General features: G+C 35.3%; 1 protein-coding gene across 1 annotated transcript in view; it reads left to right on the top strand.

The window, feature by feature from the left end:
* Positions 1 to 17,264, top strand: part of FAM199X (family with sequence similarity 199, X-linked) — a 30,781-nt gene extending 13,517 nt beyond the window's left edge. Inside the window, exons 3-6 of the mRNA XM_025431558.3 lie at positions 5,908 to 6,057; positions 6,501 to 6,662; positions 9,302 to 9,568; positions 10,834 to 17,264. Coding sequence (XP_025287343.1) covers positions 5,908 to 6,057; positions 6,501 to 6,662; positions 9,302 to 9,568; positions 10,834 to 11,004 — 750 coding nt within the window. The 3' untranslated portion in view covers positions 11,005 to 17,264. The remainder of the gene's footprint in view (positions 1 to 5,907; positions 6,058 to 6,500; positions 6,663 to 9,301; positions 9,569 to 10,833) is intronic.
* The last annotated feature ends 2,733 nt before the right edge of the window (positions 17,265 to 19,997 follow it).

Genomic DNA, 19,997 nt, shown 5'->3' on the forward strand with positions numbered 1-19,997 from the left:
GGATCCCTTCTGCAATTCCACATAAATTTTAGGATAGAGTTGTCCATTTCTGCAAAAGGGGCAATTGGCATTTTGATGGGGATAGCATTGAATCTGTTGTGTTTTTAGTGTCCAAGCCTTGTACTTCCTTGGTTCAATTTATTCCTACATATTCTATTCCTTTGATGCTGTTGTAAGTGGAATGGTTTTCTTAATTTCATTTTTGCATTGTTCATTGCTAGTGTATAGAAATAAAACTGATTTTTGTATATTGATTTTATATCCTACCACTTTGCTGAACTCATTTGTTAACTTAAATGATTATTTTTCTCTGTGTAGATTTTATAGAGTTCCTTTGTATAAGATCTTGTCATTTGTGAATAGAGATAAGTTTTCTTCTTCCTTTCTAGTCTGGGTAGCTCTTTTTTCCTTGCTTAATTGCCCTGGCTAGATCGCCAGGGCAGTGTTGAATAGAAGTTGCAAAAACAGGCATCCTTGTCTTTTCTGATCTTAAGAGAGAAGCATTCGATCTTTCACTATTGAGCATAGTGGTAGCTGTAGGTTTTTCATAAATGCCTTTATCATATTGAGGAATTTCCCTTCTATTCTAGTTTGTTTGGTGTTTTTATCTAAAAAACTATTTAGGTTTTGCAAAATGCTTTTTCTGAACTTACTGAGTTGATCATAGTTTCTTTCCTTCATTCTATTAGTATGATGTATTCCATTGATTTTTGTATGTTGACTCACCCTTGCATCCCTGAATAAATCCTAATTGGTCATGGTATATATGCCTTTTAATATGCTGCTGGATTTCATTTGTTAGTATTTTTTTGAGGATTTTTGCATCTGCCTTCATAAGGGATATCAGTCTGTAGTTTTCTTGTGGTATCTTGTATTGCTTTAGCCTCATAGAATGGGTTAGGAAGTACTCCCTTTTCTTCTGGATAACGAACTGTAATACACTTTTCTCATTTAACATATAAACTTTTTCATGGTATTCATAATGACTCTTAATGACTATATAATATTCCTGGTACTAGATGTGCCAGAACTTGTGAGACCATTCCCTTTTTACATCTGTTCAAAATTTTTTTTCTATTATTGGTAACATGGCAGTGAAAATCTTTGTGTGGGTACCTTTTTATTCTGTGCCTCATTTTTTTTTAAATTTTTATTTATTTATGATAGTCACAGAGATTGAGAGAGAGAGAGAGAGAGGCAGAGACACAGGCAGAGGGAGAAGCAGGCTCCATGCACCGGGAGCCCGATGTGGGATTCGATCCCGGGTCTCCAGGATTGCGCCCTAGGCCAAAGGCAGGCGCCAAACCGCTGCGCCACCTAGGGATCCCTGTGCCTCATTTTTAAAGTGCATACTTTGTATTTAAAATCAGACTCCTGTAAGGATACTTAATAAAGTATAATTGGATGGAGTTCTGATAATTCTGAGAATTATTTTTTCTGATTATTTAACTTAGAGTTCATAGCCATAATGTTGCAAAGTGGCAGGCGTTTTTTAAATTTTAGTTTCTGAATTCTTCACTCATTTCATAAGAAGTTAGAGTGGAAAACTATTCCCAACTACTCACTATTAATGTATAGGACTGACTATAACATTTGAACAAAAATAAGGCCTGCCTTAGTAATGTGTTTCCCAACTTCTGAAATTGGAGTGTAGTAACTCTGTCACCATGTATATTTAAATATTATTTAAATAATGTTATTATTTATTATTTGATCTATTATTTAAATATTCTGAAAGATTTAACATGCTCTCTTGTCTCTATGGGGCCTTGTGTAATGATGAGCAGTAAATTATCCAAGAAGATAATTACAAATTAGCTGTTAGGATTAATATATAGATTAAAATTGTTAACTAAAAAATTCTGATTACCTCTGTTGTGATTAAAAACTACATCCATTTAAATCTTTTAACATGTTTCAGTTACTACTAAAGTAAATATAAAGGATTTATAGATTCTCTGGGAAGAGAAATACTAACTACTTGATAATGCAGGGTTTTAACCTTATAGTGAAGTAGCACCAAAGCATTTTGCTTTTCTGATAGTTTTCTTTGCTTGCAGTCCTTTTATTATTAAAGATATATTTGACTAGTCTTAGAGCTTGAGAAATTACTGTTAAGCAGGGAACCATAGAAAATTTAAAGAGTTAATTCAGCTGTCACACTTGAAACCTAAAGGTGCAATTTGAAATTACACATCAGCTGTTCCAGAAATGAGCTTAAAAAATTTTGCTGCATACTGCAGAAAATATGGCAGAGATTTGATTTAATTGTCCCTACTTGTCACAATAACTGATTATAATATATACTAAATATTATTGTCCATGAAAAATATGGGATAAGAATTATAAAGCATTTTCAGTTTGAGATATAAAATGGAAAATTGCTGATCTAATAAAATATACAGGAGCCCATACAGTTGATTCTAATGTATATCTGCAATTATAATCCCGTATCTCCAATTGACTACTTGACATTTCCACTTTGATGACCTTATTATTTAATGTACCTATTATCTGATGCTGAATCCTTGATCAGTAATGTAACTTCCAATTACAGTGTTTCCATGGGAAAAAAAATAGACTCCATTTTGTGACATGTCTTACAGTGTAGTGAAAAATGACTATTGTTATTTTGAAGGACATTTGCATTTCTTTCATTATCACTACAAACTCTTCATATGCCAATTGCATTCTTCTCTCATTCCAAACTACCTGCAAGGCAAGACAGCCCAGCATAATTGAGAACACTGGACTTGTATCCTGCTTTGGATACTGACACTAGCTGTATGACATCAGGATGTCTCCTTAGACATGATTTTTCCTTATTTATAAAATGAATGTGTTGGACTAGAAGATCTGTAACATTGCCTTAGGTCTCTTGCTATTTTTTAAAAAAAATCGAGCTCTTTAAGTGCACTAACCTTGGAGGGTTGTAAGACTGTAAAATGTGGCCAGTTTTCTTCTGGTTTCAATGGAGTCACCTGACTACTATCCATTCAGTTATCAAATAGCCTTGTTAGGGACACCTGGCTGGCTCAGTCAGAAGAGCATGTGACTCTTGATCTGAGGGTTTTGAGTTTGGGCACCATGTTGGGTGTAGAGATAACTTAAAAATAAAATCTTAAAAAACCAGCCTTGTACATTGTTTTTCATTTGAAATTTTCCCTATTTATTCCCGTTTTTCTTTGCATTGTTGTTTATCATAGTCCAAGTCTAGATCAAATAAGAACTTCCTGTCTGATTCCAGTCTTTCTTCACTCTGTTTTGTCCCCATACTGCTTTTTAACTCATCTTCCCTCAAGACTAGTTCCATCAAGTTACTTCTACTTAGAAAATGTTACTGGCCTATATCTGCATATCATATAACAGCTTGTTCATCCATTGAGCTTTCAAATCCCTAGCATTGACTTTTGTTTTAATTATATTGGTCTCCTTATCTTCATCCTATTTTCTTTAAATCTGTGGTTTTACCAAGTTATTCTCCTTACTTGAATGCTTTCTCTTTTTCCCCATTCTGTAATTCTGAGACTACCTTTTGAAACTTCACCCACTTTAGCAGCATGTGGCATTCTCTGATGGCTTTTGCTACCATTTAAAGGATACAAAATTATGGAAAAAGATGGAAAACACATGTTTATTGAGTGTTGCCTTGTGCCAGGCCTATCACTTCATTTAAATTTCTCAACAATCCTTTGAGATAGGTGGCATTAACCATAACACTGGGGCTCAAAGAAGAAAACTAACTTCCATAAGATCACCTGGCTAGTGAGCAGTAGAACTGGGATTTAACTCTGGCATCTTTTTACTTCTCCCTGAAGAAAATGGCCAAAGAACCATTGTTGCTTTATTTGCCATCCCCCAACCCCAGCAAACACATAAACAGAACCAAAGGCACAAATTAAATGCTTAACATATAGTCTGTCACCTAGCAGATGTTCACTAAAGATTTAGATAAACATTTTTCTTAAATTTTGAGAGTCTACATATTTTGATAGTTCCTTTACCTAATACATCAAAGGAGCTTGAAGTAGAGGAGGGCTTTCATCTGATACAGACTGTTTCATTTTGTTTTAGGAACCCCAGGGAGATCTTTAATGTAAATAGTGTTGTGATTTGAAATCTTTCAAAGGGAAAGTAGCAAAACATTTTCATTTTTGACATTAAAGGCTGAAAGATGACCTTCATCTATTCAGCAATCATTCTCTCATGACACTGACTAGATAACATCAGGGCTAAGGGTGAATGAACAATTCCAGCAGTGTTAATGAGATTTTAATGGAAGTCATACAAATTGTTGGTAGTCATTTATGTACTTGGACTTATCAGTGACTATTAAAATGAAAATGTGGTTTTTAACATTAGTAGCTAACTTAAGAGAATTTCATTCTAAGCATCATGGTCACCTTGCATAGTGATCAACCCTATTTCTGTCTTCGTTAGTCTCTTCTATGCAGTTGACTCCCCATTGCCTGTCACCTTATAGCTCTTCTAAGTTTTAATCCTGCAGATTTAACTCACTGCTAGATATTTCTGTTGATGATCTGTCATTTCAAATCTAGCATTTGTCATTTGCTATTTTGTATAATTGAATGTTTGTGTTATAATATTATCTTCCCCAGTAGGAGTTTTTGTATAAGGACCATGACTTAAAATCCTTTGAATCCCCTGTACCTATTAGAGTGATACAGGTATGGTAGGAGGCCAGGTGTGTGAGTGTAATAATCTTCATGGCTAAAGTAGCTTTTATCTTTTGGTAACTTCAAAAGCCTAGTAATCATCCAGAGTTGAGATGCAATTGCAAAGGACAACAACAAAAAGGTGGTATTTTGTACCTTGTAAAAATGAAAGCATTTATCTTTTAAAATTATGTACTACTTGTAGAAGAAATTATTTTTTGGATGAATGACTTAAATTTACTTGTTTATTTTAAAAAGTTTATTTATTTAAGTATATCTCTACACGCAACATGGGGCTCAAACTTATGACCCTGAGATCAAGTGTTGCATGCTCCTCCAGCTGAGCCAGCCAGGTGTCTCTAAACACATTTATTTAAAATTAAATCTATTCTGGCTTGTGGAGGTTATAAATATGTTTATTACCCTGATTGTGGTGATAGTTTCATGGTCATATGCATATGTCCAAAGTTCTCAAATTATATATATTAGATATGTACTATTCTTTGTATCCCTTTGGACTCAAGATAATTGTTAAAAAATTAAATCTGTTCTAACTGGCTTATAATAGACAATATAAAAATTATAGCACTTATTTTTGGTGTTCATCTCACTTTAAACTGATTTTCTGTGTATTAGTCTTGCTCACTTTTCTCCTTTGTCCATTGTCTCAGTATTTTTTCTAATTTTTCTGTCATAAAACTCTGATCTTTAAAGTGTTTTTGCTCTATATTAACAGCATATTTTAAATTATTTTAATTGCCTTGAGGTTGTTAATACTGACTTGAGCACAAGGACCATGCCTTATTTGTCTTTATATTGGCAGTATTTCCAGCATAGTGTTGAGCAAAATGCCAAGTCATGGCAGATCCTTCCCATCTCCTGAGATGGAGTCCAATGTTCCTTATTCATCATGCTGTATAACCCCTAGCCTACATTCACATTGTGAATTAAAAACCCTAATGATGATTGACTCTTAAGTTAGCATTTTATTAACAAGTCTTGATTATGAGTTTAAGCTTTTGGGAAATATCTCACTCAACAAGTGACTGTATAGAAAGAATATGTTGATGTTGCTGCTTTGTCTAAAATAGGAGTGAATCAGAACTAATGTCTCGTCATTCTGTATTTGTCATTAAAACGTAATTTTTAATCAATATGTAATATGTTGTGCTATTTAAAGTGTATTTTTGAAAAATTTTGCTTTTCCTACCCCCTTCTTATTTTTATAAAGTTACCAGGCAGTGACATTGCTAGTGGGAGTGATGTACTTTCTGATGTCATACCCAGTATTCCGAGTTCACCTTGCCTGCTTCCTAAAAAGAAAAATAAGCACCGGAATTTAGATGAACTTCCTTGGAGTGCAATGACAAATGATGAGCAGGTAGGGATCTTGACTTTTTTTTAAAGATTTTATTTTTTTATTCATGAGACACACACACACACACACACACAGAGGCAGAGACACAGGCAGAGGGAGAAGCAGGCTCCATGCAGGGAGCCCGACGTGGAACTTGATCCCAGGTCCTCAGGATCACGCCCTGGGCTGAAGGCGGCACTAATCCGCTGAGCCACCTGAGCTGCCTGGATCTTGACATTCTTAATTGAAAGCATATATGTAGAGATTACATGAAGCTCAGTGTATTACCTATTTAAAGCTACTAGGTAAATGTGGATTGCCTAATAAAATCTGAGTGAGGGCTTTAACTGTTTTTGCAGGGAACAAATATCATAAGTGCTTTTGATGTTTGAAACACATTATAAATGACATTAAAATATCAGAAGTTTTGGCATTGATCTTGTTTATTATAATTTTTCATCACATAGGTGGAATATATTGAGTATCTGAGTCGTAAAGTCAGTACGGAGATGGGTCTTCGGGAGCAACTTGATATTATAAAAATAATTGATCCTTCGGCTCAAATTTCCCCTACGGACAGTGAGTTTATTATTGAACTTAACTGTCTCACAGATGAAAAACTGAAGCAGGTATGTAAATACAATACAGATTGTACAGCTATTAACAAAACCATTATTTTATAAAATGTAGAGTTGGATAATCGTATGTTAAAATACACAAATAATTAAGGTCTAAATCACTGCTGTGAGATGTAATATTAGAAAAAATGATGGCAATATTTGAGAGCACATGGTTGTAAGGTTTTAGGTACATCTCACCTGGCAATACCTTTCTGGGATCATGTGGATCTAGGACCTGCTGTTTAGTTGTGTAGGCTTTGAAACTTAATTTTACCACTTAAGGGATGGTTATGCTATTTATTTATTTTAACTCACCTTTAAAAAAAGTGATTGACAGAATCAAAACACTGATTATTGAGAGCTATCTATACTTGAGTGAACATCTGAATTGGGAGATTTGAGTAATCTTATGGAGTAATTGAGCCTGTGTAGGGTAAAATGTTATTTTCATTCAGCTATTTTGAAATACACATTTCTTTATCTCCATTTTTCTTTGGTACATAGGTGAATGAATACTTATGTTCTATTTTCGTTTTTTAAAAGCTTTTTTTTTGCATTTATCATCGCTTGTAAAAATGTTTTTATTCAGTATTTCTCTCAACAGACATACTATAATTTTTACATTCCAGCTCATTTTCTATTAGTATTGAAATTGATGCCCTGCATTTGAAGACAGGTACCATGGGCCCCTAGCTAAGATTTAGGAAACACCCTAATCTTAGATATAATCAGGAGCTTACTTAAATCATATTGAGACCTTTAAAAAATGCCTAAACTGATTTGTTCTATTGTTAATTTCTCTGAGTGTTATTTTCTTTTTTTTAAAAGATTTAGTTTTTAGAGCAAGTGAGCAGTGGGAGGGGCAGAGGAAAAGAGAGAAACTTCAGCAAATTCCATGCTCAGTGCAGAGCCCAGCGCGGGGCTTGATTTCATGACCCTGAGATCAGGACCTGAGCTGAAATCAAGAGCTGAACACCTAACCGACTATGCCACCCAGCACCCTGAGTGTTATTTTCTTATAGCTCCATAATATATATCCTAGAATTTTGAACAATGTCAATTTTTCTAGTACTTGTTTGTACATTTAGAGATTTCTTTCATCCTTATAGTCTACTTATGTACATCTGTAGCACTTTTTTATTTGATTTATTTAACAATGTTAAGTGTCTGTTATGTATTAAATATTAGGATACAAAAGAGTTTAAAAAATGATCCTTGTCTTCACAGCGTCTACAACTCAAGAAAGAGCCAAAGAAATCAATGTAGGTTATAATCCAAGATTATAAATCTGTATTATAATACAGATACAATCATATTATAATACAATAAATGTTATTTTTATTTCTTTATAATTACTGTCTTTTACTCGATTTGTTAAACATCTGTTACAATCCAAGTTCTTTTTTGGGGGGTACACTTATCAAAAGCAAGAACATAGATACAGTACTATTAAATAATCTATAGGCTGTATTCAGGTTACACTCGATTTTCAACCAATGTCTTGTTTTATCTCAAGATCCAATCCAATCTTTTTTTAAAAGTTCTTATTTAAATTCCAGTTAGTTAACATACAGTGTAATATTAGTTTCAGATGTACACTTTAGTGATTCAGCACTTAGATTTAATAGCCAGTACTCATCACAAGTGCACTGTTTAATCCCCATCACCTATTCAACTCATCCCCTCACCCTCCTTCCCTCTGGTAACCATCAGTGTGTTCTCCGTATTTAAGAGTCTGTTTCTTGGTTTCTCTTCACTCTTTTCCCCCTATGCTCATTTGTTTGGCTTTTTAAATTCCACATATGAGTGAAATCATATGATATTTGTCATTCTCTGACTAACTTATTTCACCCAGGATTAATACTGTCTAGCTGCATCCACATTGCTGCAGATGGCAAGATTTCATTCTTTTTTATGGCTGAGTAATATTCCACTATGTGTGTATATACACACACACACACCATCTTCTTTTTTTTTTAAGATTTTATTTATTTATTCATGATAGTCACACAGAGAGAGACAGAGAGGCAGAGACACAGGCAGAGGGAGAAGCAGGCTCCATGCAGGGAGCCCGACGTGGGATTCGATCCCGGGTCTCCAGGATCGCGCCCTGGGCCAAAGGCAGGCGCCAAACTGCTGCGCCACCCAGGGATCCCCACACCATCTTCTTTATGCATTCATAAGTTGATTGACATTTGGGCTCTTCCCATAATTTCCTGTTGTTGATAATGCTGGTACAAACCTAGGGGAAGCGTGTGTCCCTTTGAATTAGTTTTGTATTCTTCAGGTAAATACCTAGTAGTGCAATTTCTGGATCGTGGGATAGTACTATTTTTCACTTTTTGAGAAGCCTTCTTACTGTTATCTGGAGTGGCTGCACCAGTTTCCATTCCCACCAACAGTGCAGGAGGGTTCCTCTTCCTCCCCATCCTTGTCAATACTTGGTGTTTCTTGTGTTGTTGATTTTAGCTGTTCTGATGGGTGTGAGGGGTATCTCATTATAGTTTTGATTTGTATTTCCCTGCTGATGAGCACATCTGTAGCACTTTTGATAATGTTTTACATTATGTACAATATTCTTTTCTCCAGTATTTTCAGGTAGAATGTCAAGGAACAACACTAACCAGTGTTTGTCTGTGTGTTCCAAGGTCAGAAACTATATCAAGGAGCATAGCCCTCGCCAAAGGCCTGCAAGAGAGGCCTGGAAGAGAAGCAACTTTAGTTGTGCAAGCACCAGTGGAGTGAGCGGTGCCAGTGCCAGCGCCAGCAGCAGCAGTGCCAGCATGGTCAGTTCTGCAAGCAGCAGTGGGTCCAGTGTTGGAAACTCTGCTTCAAACTCCAGTGCCAACATGAGTCGAGCACACAGTGACAGCAACTTGTCTGCAAGTGCAGCAGAACGGATTCGGGATTCAAAAGTAAAATGTCTAATCAATACAAAACTTTACCTTTCAATATTAACATTAGTACTTCTTCATATAAATTTCTTGAAGAGTTAAAATTATCTTGCTTTCTAGATGCCTGTGGGTTTTGGCTTTAATTGAACAAGCAGGATACTCTGCTTGAGTAAAGCCCTTCAGGCTGAGTGCTTTGAAATACTGTTTTGACCCACACCCATATCACATTCAATTTTATCTGATTTTTGTGTCTGTTTTAAGTAAGATAAATTGATGGAAATAGTGAGTCTCAAGATTGCAATATTGACTGTAACTCACTACTGAGCAGGTCTCACTATGTTGCTGATGTTGCTGTCTATTAGCTCCTAACAATGTTCTGCATGTCGTGTGTGTGTGTTAAATGTTTTCTTAATGTTTTAATCTTGAATGTTTATTAGATCTTTTAAAAATATAATAACACCTTCTCTAATTTCTATTTACAGTTGAAGAATTTTTTGTGATAATATTGAGCACATAAAAAATAGGGAGGTGTAGTGTATTTAGAATGTTTTTGTGATGCTTTAGGTAAGTTCAGTTCCTTGCAGTGGTGACAGTTTGGAGCCAACTTAAAGATAAGAAGGGTATCTCATAACTCTTTGGGAACCCAGTGGTGACTAGAAGATAAACAGTGATTCCTTCCCTGGCTTGTACCAAAGTAGAAACATAGCCATCTTTGTTGGTTGCCAGGGTATTCCTCTAGATATTCTTCATTCTTTTTTTCTTGCATCAGTTCACCAGTGACAAGGAAGAGCACCCACTGGGTTTCTAATGGGCTTTTAAGATGGTATTTGCCTAATATGGAGAAGACGTGATTCTTTCCCGCCATTGTAAAATTGCTAGAGCTTTTGAATGAAAGATACCTTAAAAGCGTAAGCATTAGAGATTTTGGCAATGTTCTCTATGTTGGCATTCAGTATTGTTCATTATGTGTTCACTCTGCAGTGACACCCATGTACCTTAATTTGGTTAAAAAAGGCTTTGGAATGATTGATTATATATAACTAATCAAAATGATCAAATTTCAGTCCTTCCTAAGATTCACTGGTCAAATACCATACAAATAGAATCTTGAGGTATCATTTCCCTCAGTTCATTCCAGTGGCTCACTTACTGGAACCAGGATCATACTGCAAAGGAATTTGAACATCTCCAAATATTCTGAAAATACAGAATTTGATCCCTAAAAAATTCTGAGATGGGTATGTCAGAACTGAACCTTACTGATTTAGAAATTTTTATTTTGACAGAAGCGATCCAAGCAGCGGAAGTTACAGCAGAAGGCTTTGCGCAAGAGGCAGCTGAAAGAGCAGAGGCAGGCTCGAAAGGAGAGGCTCAGTGGGCTCTTCCTTAATGAAGAAGTGCTGTCCTTGAAAGTGACTGAGGAAGACCATGAAGCAGATGTAGATGTTTTGATGTAATAAGGATGAATTTATTGGCATTCTTTTTAGGTGTTAAAGTGTTCTATCCTTTTATTTGTTTACATGCATTTTGACCAAACTTTTGGTTAGGGCTGTGCTGATGTACCATTAGTATTTAAGTCCAGTGGTTCTCAGCAGGTGGTCCCCAGACCAGCAGCTTCAGCATCACCTGAGAAGTTGTTAGAAATGCATACTACCAGGCCCCATTCCAGATGCAGTGAATCAGAAACCCTGGGGGAGGGACCAGCATTGTGTTTTAACAACCACCAGATTGTTTTGCTGCACGCAGCTCTAGTTTTAAGAACCACTAATTTAGTAAATGTTTTGACTGTTTAGACTTTAGGGTGGTTAAGTGGGCTTTTTCAAGAGCTAGTACGTTTACAGTTCGGAAGATTTCAAGCTACTGCTGACAAGTAGTTTATTATGTCAGTATAGGTATATCTGTAGTGATCATAATTCAGCTTCCTTCTTAATGTTACAGTTCCTCAGTTTGCTTTTTCTAAAGGCCATAGCATAATTCTTAATTCTTAGTGGACATCTTTTTTTGAGGTTGTGGGGGGTGGGGTGTGGATTGCTGTTTACAATAGTGCCTTCATTAGCTTTAGTTCTGTTTTCATTTGTTAACTCAAATGTGTAAAAATAGGCACTAATGTCTTTCCTGTTAGATTTGTTTTTTACTTTCTGTAAATTCAGAATCCTTTTGTAAGTGATTACTACTGAGGAAATAATGTTACTAGTAGCTGAACTTTAGACTTGATGCTATATTGATTAATACTCAAATGGAGGAAGCAATTAAGCAAAACATCCAATTCTGCTTTTCCGCTGCTTCCTGAAATTTTAGGGTGTGAATCTGTCTCAAAGGCAGGAACTGTATCTTAAGTTCTTTTGTAGGTCATTTTTTCCAGCACAGCTCTGATTTTTAAATATTTGGTATAACAGCTTCTGGCATGTAAACTGGTAAATGTTCAAAGTTAACTAAAGAAAACCCTTACAGTTCTCCGAAACGTCTCTATAAAGCACTAGAAATACACAGAACGTGAGATAATAGGAAAAAAAAATCCTGAGCTTGTTGGCTCTTAATAGAAGTCTTATTGTAGATGTGAAATCATGGAGTTTCTTTAAATGTTTTCATAGAGTTATGAACACTAGAAGTAGTGTGATTCCTTTTCTTCTACCACGTCTTTAAACACTCATATGGGTTAAAGAAGATGGAAACTGGTACTACTGACAATCAAGCTGCTTTCTGATTTTCATGATTTTCTTTTTATTGTGGATAACTTTTGGGAGGTAATCATAATTCTGTAGGAGGAGTTGTGATCAATATTTTTTTAAACTCTAGAGTCGAGGATGATAGGATTTTTACTTTTTTAAACATTCATATCAAATAACTCATTAAGAAAGAGATTGACTTAAATCATTAATTCTCAGTTGATAAAAACCTTTGCTTGCAATCATGTTTTGAAAACCTGATTTTACTTTACTTCCTTGAAGGTTAAAGAATTGAAACTGAGGATGAAAAGTGATGTATTTTGCAGCTTTGCTGAGGTCTGTGATATGGTTATGAGATTTTGAAGACTACTAAATTTATACTTTAAAATTTTACTAAGATGAAAGTATGCATATATGGTTATCAGTTGGAGTACTCCCTCTGACTTTCCTTTTACCCTTTCTTAGATGCTCCTAACCAGCTTAGAGGGCCCAAAGAAAGCTTGGGGTAGGACCCCAAAATACTTTGAGGAAAGTGGAAAGGGTCAACCTCATTGTGTTTTCCCTTCCAAATATAGGATGAGTAAAAGGAGAGAAGAGCAAATACAGCTGAATTTTCTGCCTGCTCTTAGCAAAAGCAAAATCTAGAGAATGATTTATCTGTTCTCTTTACCTACTCTTCCAGGAAAACAGGCCACTTTTGGAGACCATAGAGCAGCATTTATCTGTTAAATACTTGGAAACAATTGACCAGTAAAAGAAAATAACATGGTCATGATATAATAAGATCAATTTTTCTACTCTCCCAACAGTCACATAGTCTTATTACCTTAGATTTAACTTAAGTCGCTATGAAACAAGTTTACCAAAGCACCACAAAGCCAATTTTAAAAGTTTATAAGGATTTGAGTTTTTATAGTAAAGTATGCCATGAAATTTTATGTAAATCTGGATGCACTGTCTTTACTATAAATTAGAGATTGCCCATAAAGTTGGTTTAGAGGAGATTGAAAATAATTCTTTTTTTTTAATTCTTTTTTTTAAAAATTCTTTTAATTAAAAGAAAAAATTAAAACAACTTGGGTTTGCTTATGATGTGGGAGAGGGATATTATCAAGTCTTTCTCCATCTCTCCTGACATTAGAAAAAAAACCCAGCAGTAAAAGACAAAAAGTTTTGTTTTTGTTAATGGGCTATACTGTGTTTTTTTCTTTTTTAATATCTCATGTAGATAATTCAAGTTTGAATTCTTTCTTGGAATAAGTAATAATTTATTTAGTCTGGTATATCTGAGTTTAAGACCAATCCAACTCACTACTTTTTCTTTTTAAACATAAATCTAACCTATTAATAAAAATGTGAGACTCATTTGCTCCAGTGTAGAGCTTCTGTAGAGAACTGACACTGGAGCAAATAAGTTTCTTCCCCTTTAAACACAACCCTTGTTAACTTAGGGCATGATAAATTTCCCTCAGATTCTTTGTAAAACATTTTATTAGAGATCTTGTATGTATGTTTAATTATATACCAATAAAACTGGAAAAAAGAGCTCTTGTAGAAGTCTGTCAGTCCCTACCATAGGTATGAACCTTGAATTAAATAAGATGGCATGTCTTTTTCTACAGTTTTACAACTGAATTAAAGTAATTCAGTTTTACAACTGAATTAAAGTAGTATACTGTTAGGTGGTATATAAAGGGTAGTTCATTCTGCCCGAGCAAGAACTTAGAATAAAATGACACTTTTTCTCATGAGACTTGTCTTTTTTGTTTTTAAAGATTTTATTTATTCATGAGAGACACAGAGAGAGAAAGGCAGAGACACAGGCAGAGGGAGAATCAGGCTCCATGCAGGGAGCCTGATGTGAAACTTGATCCCAGGACTCCTGGATAACACCCTGAGCTGAAGGCAGATGCTTAACCAGTGAGCGACCCAGGCGTCCCTCATGAGACTTGTATCTTTTGTTAGGCTGGGGCAGTTTTGTCCATTTCCTTAGCCCTCTGGATTAACTAGATAGATATTGCTGAATTAATCCCAGAAACTGACTTGTAATTTAATGACTCTATGGATTGGGTGGACATCTCATTTTATTTAACTCTTATAAGTGTTAATTCCCTCTTAAAGGAAAAATTCCTAGAAACTACTGTATAAAGGTATCCAGATTCTGATGAGCTTTAAAATTAGTGAAGTTTTCAAATATCTTCATATTTAAAGCCAAAAATGTTATTAGGACATGAAAAATAGAGAAGTCCTGTTTCCAGATTCTCTAGCAGAGATTTTCATTCATGGCTTACTTTTTAATAGCCTCATGTGCCTTAAAGGTGAATTCTATACTTTTTCTCAATATCAGGCTTTTTCAAACTCAAAAAAAATCTGAACATTGTAATTTGTTTTCTAAAATGTCCTTGCTGTTGGATATCAGTAAGCAAAATCATTAAATTGAACCAGTCAGTGACAATAGAGCGTATTAACAAAACACTAATCTTTTCAGATATTAAATTTCATTAACATGACTTTATTTGTGGCCCACCTTGGTCACTGAAGAACACTGAAAGTTATCTAAAGTATAGCTTAATGTACTCTCTCATTTTTTTTCCCCTGAAAAAGGTCATAAGCCAGAATGCTTTTTTTAAAACCAGATAATTCTTAGTGTCTGGAGAGATAATATTCAAGACAAAAGCACTTCAAGAACAGAGATAATATAGCAGCTTGATTCCCTTGTTATAACTTTAGGGATTCTTTGCATTCATTTGTGTAATAGCTGGAATGCTCCCCTCCCCTTTAACAAATTACCTATTAGCTCTTCTGTCTTCAAGAAATGTTTGCTTAGAATCGGGAGGGGCTTACTGAAAGTCAGTTTATAGTTTGAGACAGTTGATAGGAGAATTCCCAGTCCTATTCAAATATGGTATTGATGGTGAGCACACTGCCATTCAACATTTCTAAACTTAGAGGTAAATCTAATCCTTAAAAGGACTATTAGTTAGAAAATAAGTATTTGTATACACATGTATCGTGGTAACTTTAGATTCATTTTAAGTCTGACAAAGTAAGATAAATTCTATCTTTACAATGGAATTATGCTAAGTGGGTGAGAAACTTCTGAAAGATATTTAGACCTAGGCATCTCTGTCAGTATAGTATCTGGAACATAGCTCCTTCAAATTCTAGCTTAAATCTCATTTCTGTGGAAAATAATTGACTTATTCCTAAGGCTCAGAAGGAACTCCAAAGAGTCTTCTAATTAACCGGCTATTAATAGAGTACAGAAGTTGCATGCTATTGCTGCATATCAGAGTTGACTCACTAAAATTTTATTTTCATATTTTTTCTAATATTAAAATTATTTCTTTTCAGCCCCCCTCACAATTTTATTTTAAATTAAGGTTATTAATGTTTTAACCTAGATCACATGGTGGTAAGTTAATTTTTAATTTGGCATTCATACTGAACTCTGAAAACCTGGTTTAGTCTTCTCTGATTTTAATATATAGTAGTTTTTTTCTTTATTGTCAAGTTTGTTACATCTTTGTGGTCAGTGGAATCTGTGGAAATCTGTGGGTTTTTTTTTTTTTTTGTGGTGAGGGGTAGGGGTAGAAAAGAGAATTGCTCCAATTATACATATGCATTTTGACTATATAAAGGTAGTTGTAGAATTAATATGTATAAATGACAAGTTAACACTTACCTATTCTGACTTGTTCTAAGGAACAGTAGCCTGAAGCCATGGCTTGTTTTCTGGAGCTGCTTGCTCTTCAATAGTAGCTGACCAATTAGATTTAAGTTTGGACTTTGGGGTTAGGTTATCTAGCTGAGGCTTTTAGGAATGGAGCAGACTATTTCTGTTCGTATAGTGGATCAATTTAATTTCCTCTTTGAGAACTCTAATTTAGGTATAGGTATTATCCATTCTGAATCTTTGTGTTGGGAGTTTAATAAGACTGTTGTCAAAAGCTATTAAAGATAATTACAAGTATATGTAAAACATTTGACAGATGGTTAAAAATTTCATTTTTTTTAGTTTCAAAGGTTAGTTATGTAGCATCAATATCATAACCAAAGCAAGTAGGAAGTTGGCTGGTTTGGAGAATCTTCAAGTAGTCTTAAATACTGTAATGTATCAGATTGTTAACCAGGATTTTTTTCCTGTATTTCTGCTAAATGTATTACTATATTAATGCACTTTTGTATATATAACTGTCTTCTGTACATTCTGTACTTACTACAGTGTATATAAAAGCTGTTTTTCCTGAAAAGTGTAAGGAAATACAATAGCTGTAACACAAGTCGTTTCTATTTTGAGTTCCTTCTTGTACTTGAAAGTAGTAGTTCAGTAGTTAAATCTAAATGTGTATGTATGGTTGTAATTAAAATGGGAAATGTGGCAGAATTGTCTTTTGAAGCTGAATATCAGACTGAACAGTGTTGTTTTGGGTATTAAAAACTCTTGTAATATTTTAATTGTTTCTTTTGATGTACCATGGGCTTTTTCAAACCCCACTGCTGCTTACCACTTTATACTTCAGAATCCACTCCTCTACATGTTCCATCCCAGAACATTTATCAACAGAAAAGAATTAGGTCTCCTCTCTTTTGCTCACAGTTTGGTTAAGGATCCATAAACTTTTGTTTTGTGAAAGCCAGAATTTCCCAAATGTCCTTGGCAAATCATTTTTCTGGAGAGATCAGATTTCTAGGGAGAGTAGCATTCATTGTATGTGAAAATTAGGTCTGTCTTGTGTTTACAAAAATGAGATCTATTTTCCTTATATATTACTCTAGAGTCTTTTTAGATTGTAATTCTAGAAAAATGTGAGCAGTTTTCTGTAGTTTCAGAAGCAATTCAACTTTCAGCAGCAACTCTATCTCTTGCCACTAGAGGGAGGTCTGTGGTTGCTCTCCTGAAAACGTCTTAGCTGCTTTTCTTTTAATTTCAGAGGTTGAAATCAACCTTATTTCAAAATTCCTTTTGTGATATTAAATACTTTCATTTATTAGTGGAAGGTAAATTAATTGAGCTTGTTTAATAAAGCAAATCTTATGCTTTTCTGTAATCTTCAATTTTTAATAAATGTGAGTTAGCTATTAAGTGAAGTGTGTGTGTGTGTGTGTGTGTGTGTGTGTGTGTGTGTGTGTGTGTATGGTTCTTCTCTTAGGTACTTTAAAACTTCACTGTCCACTGTGGTAGCCACTAGCCACATGTGGCTATTTAAATGAATTAAATAAAATTTGAAATTTAGTTCCTTGGTCCCATTAGCAATACTTCGAGTGCCCAGTAGCCACATATAACAAGAGGAACACCACCATCACAGGAAATTCCACTGAACAATCTAGAGATTTGATGTTTTATGTAGTGGCCACTATCCTCATCTTACCAGTGAACAGTAACCAGTGATTCCAAATTGCTGCCCACAGTTAACTATTGTAGGTGATTGGTGTGAGAGGGAGAACAAGCTGTGTTTCACTTTTCTACTTTAATAAAGCCACTACCAAAGTTGGGACTTTGGTGGTTTAATGGAGAAACTTCTCAAATATTGAGTATTTCATTGAACTATGAATAAGATTTCTTAAAGACTCCATTTTTCAAAACTGCTTAGTGTGTTTCTTTACTCATGTGATGTGGGAGACTTAATAGAGTCACTGTTACTTGAGACTGACAATCCTCTGCCCTTTCCCAATTAGTTTGAATCTCCTGGTTAAGTGGTGTTTTTATATTACATTATCTGTGTTTCTTAGTAATAGGTTGATAGATACTAGATTTAGGTACAATGTTATTTCCCTTTGTAATGGTTAAATAACATTTTTAACACTTCAGTTTGTTCATCTGGTTGCCAGGATCTCATATGCTTGTTTTTCTTTTAAAAACAGCAGATAACTGAATTTATGTATTTTCATGTTTGTCTTATAAAAATCATCAAGTAAGACCGTAAAATGAATCCCCACATCTACTTCCGCTCTTCCCTCATGGCCATTCTTGTTTCTTTTAGCCTCCACCTCCAGACACCTTAGCTGAACTCCTAATGATACCCTGGATGGTAATTTCATTTTTAATTGTTTCAGTGTCAGATTTTTAAAAGGACACTCTTCTTTTATATATAAATATGAGCATATACCTCCACAAATAAAAAAAATTCCTTAATATCAAATAACTGGTTTACTTGCTTGAAATCAAAACCATAACCATTAGTCTTTTTTCTTTCTTTCTTTCTTTTTAAAAAGATTTTATTTATTTATTCATAGAGACACAGAGAGAGAATGAGAGGCAGAGACACTGGCAGAGGGAGAAGCAGGCTCCATGCAGAGAGCCCGACGCAGGACTCCATCCAGGGTCTCCCGGATCATGCCCTGGGCTGCAGGTGGTGCTAAACCGCTGTGCCACCAGGGCTGCCCAGTCTTTTTTCTTTCAAAATCATTCTGCATTTTGTTAGCACTGAGGTAGAAGAATTATTTTTATTATTGTTTGGGTAAGTCCTGATAGTATGTCTTGAGCACATTTTTATTAAAAGTGAGATATCTATTGCTTTTAGATAAAAACAAAACCCAGCTGTTTTCCTTACTGTTTTGTTTCTTAATGAAGCCATGAAATAATTTGGGTAGCAGGAAGGAAGGAGGGAAATAACTGTGAAAGATGAATTGAACAGGGGCATCTAGGTGGGTCAGTGGTTGAGCACCTGCCTTTGGCTCAGGTCATGACCCTAGCATCCTAGGATCGAGTTCCACGTACCTCTCCCCACAAGGAGCCTGCTTCTCCCTCTGCCTGTGTCTCTGCCTCTCTCTGTGTCTCTCATTAAATAAATAAAATCTTAATAAAAAAGATGAACAGTTATTTTTCTGTCTCACCTACCTATGAGTTCAAGAATGCTCTTTGTTCGCCAAAATTGTCACACATGGTAAAAATCTGAATACCCACTATTTATAAAGAGTTTTGCAAGGATGCTCTGGGGGACATAAGGAAAAATAGAGATTCTTATAGTCCTTAGAAATTTTTTCAGGAACTCTTTATAAAGCTGTGACAGGCTATTGGTTTTGGTTTTGCATTTTAACTTACTGTAGTTTAGATTTTACGAATTGTAGAATATCAGAGCTTGAAGGGATTTGGGGGATTATTTAGCTTGGTGATTCTTAAACTTGAGTGTGCATCAGAATCCCCTGGAGGACTTGTTGAAACACAGACGGCCAGACGCCACTCCCAGAGTTTCTGACTCAGTAGGTCTTGACTGGGCCCTGAGAATTTTTATGATTTCCTTGGTGATGCTGCTGGTCCAGTGAACACAGAGAAGCTTTGATGTAGGGATCCCCGGGTGGCGCAGCGGTTTGGCGCCTGCCTTTGGCCCGGGGCGTGATCCTGGAGACCCAGGATCGACTCCCACGTCGGGCTCCCGGTGCATGGAGCCTGCTTCTCCCTCTGCCTGTGTCTCTGCCTCTCTCTCTCTCTCTCTCTCTGTGTGACTATCATAAATAAATAAAAATTAAAAAAAAAAAAAAAAAAAAAGAAGCTTTGATGTAGCTCAGTCCCTTTTTCTCTTGCCTCTATTTTTGCAAATGAGGAAATATACACTAAATGGAAAGTGACTTCTTAACCCCAAACTGGTTTGTGACATGGCCAAATCAGAATCCAAATCTTGAGGTGCCTTATTTACACTGGGAAAGTCCAGTGCTTTTCCTGTTGTGCAATTGTTTCCTTCGTAGTAGTTGCCTCCAAATGCTTCCTTCCAAGTCTTTTTTTTTTCTTCCAAATCTTTTCTGAACATTGGGGTTTTCTGATAAAGATTTATATCTTTACCCAG

Source organism: Canis lupus, chromosome X, assembly GCF_003254725.2.
Source record: "Canis lupus dingo isolate Sandy chromosome X, ASM325472v2, whole genome shotgun sequence".
In the NCBI taxonomy this organism is placed as follows: Eukaryota; Metazoa; Chordata; class Mammalia; order Carnivora; family Canidae; genus Canis; species Canis lupus.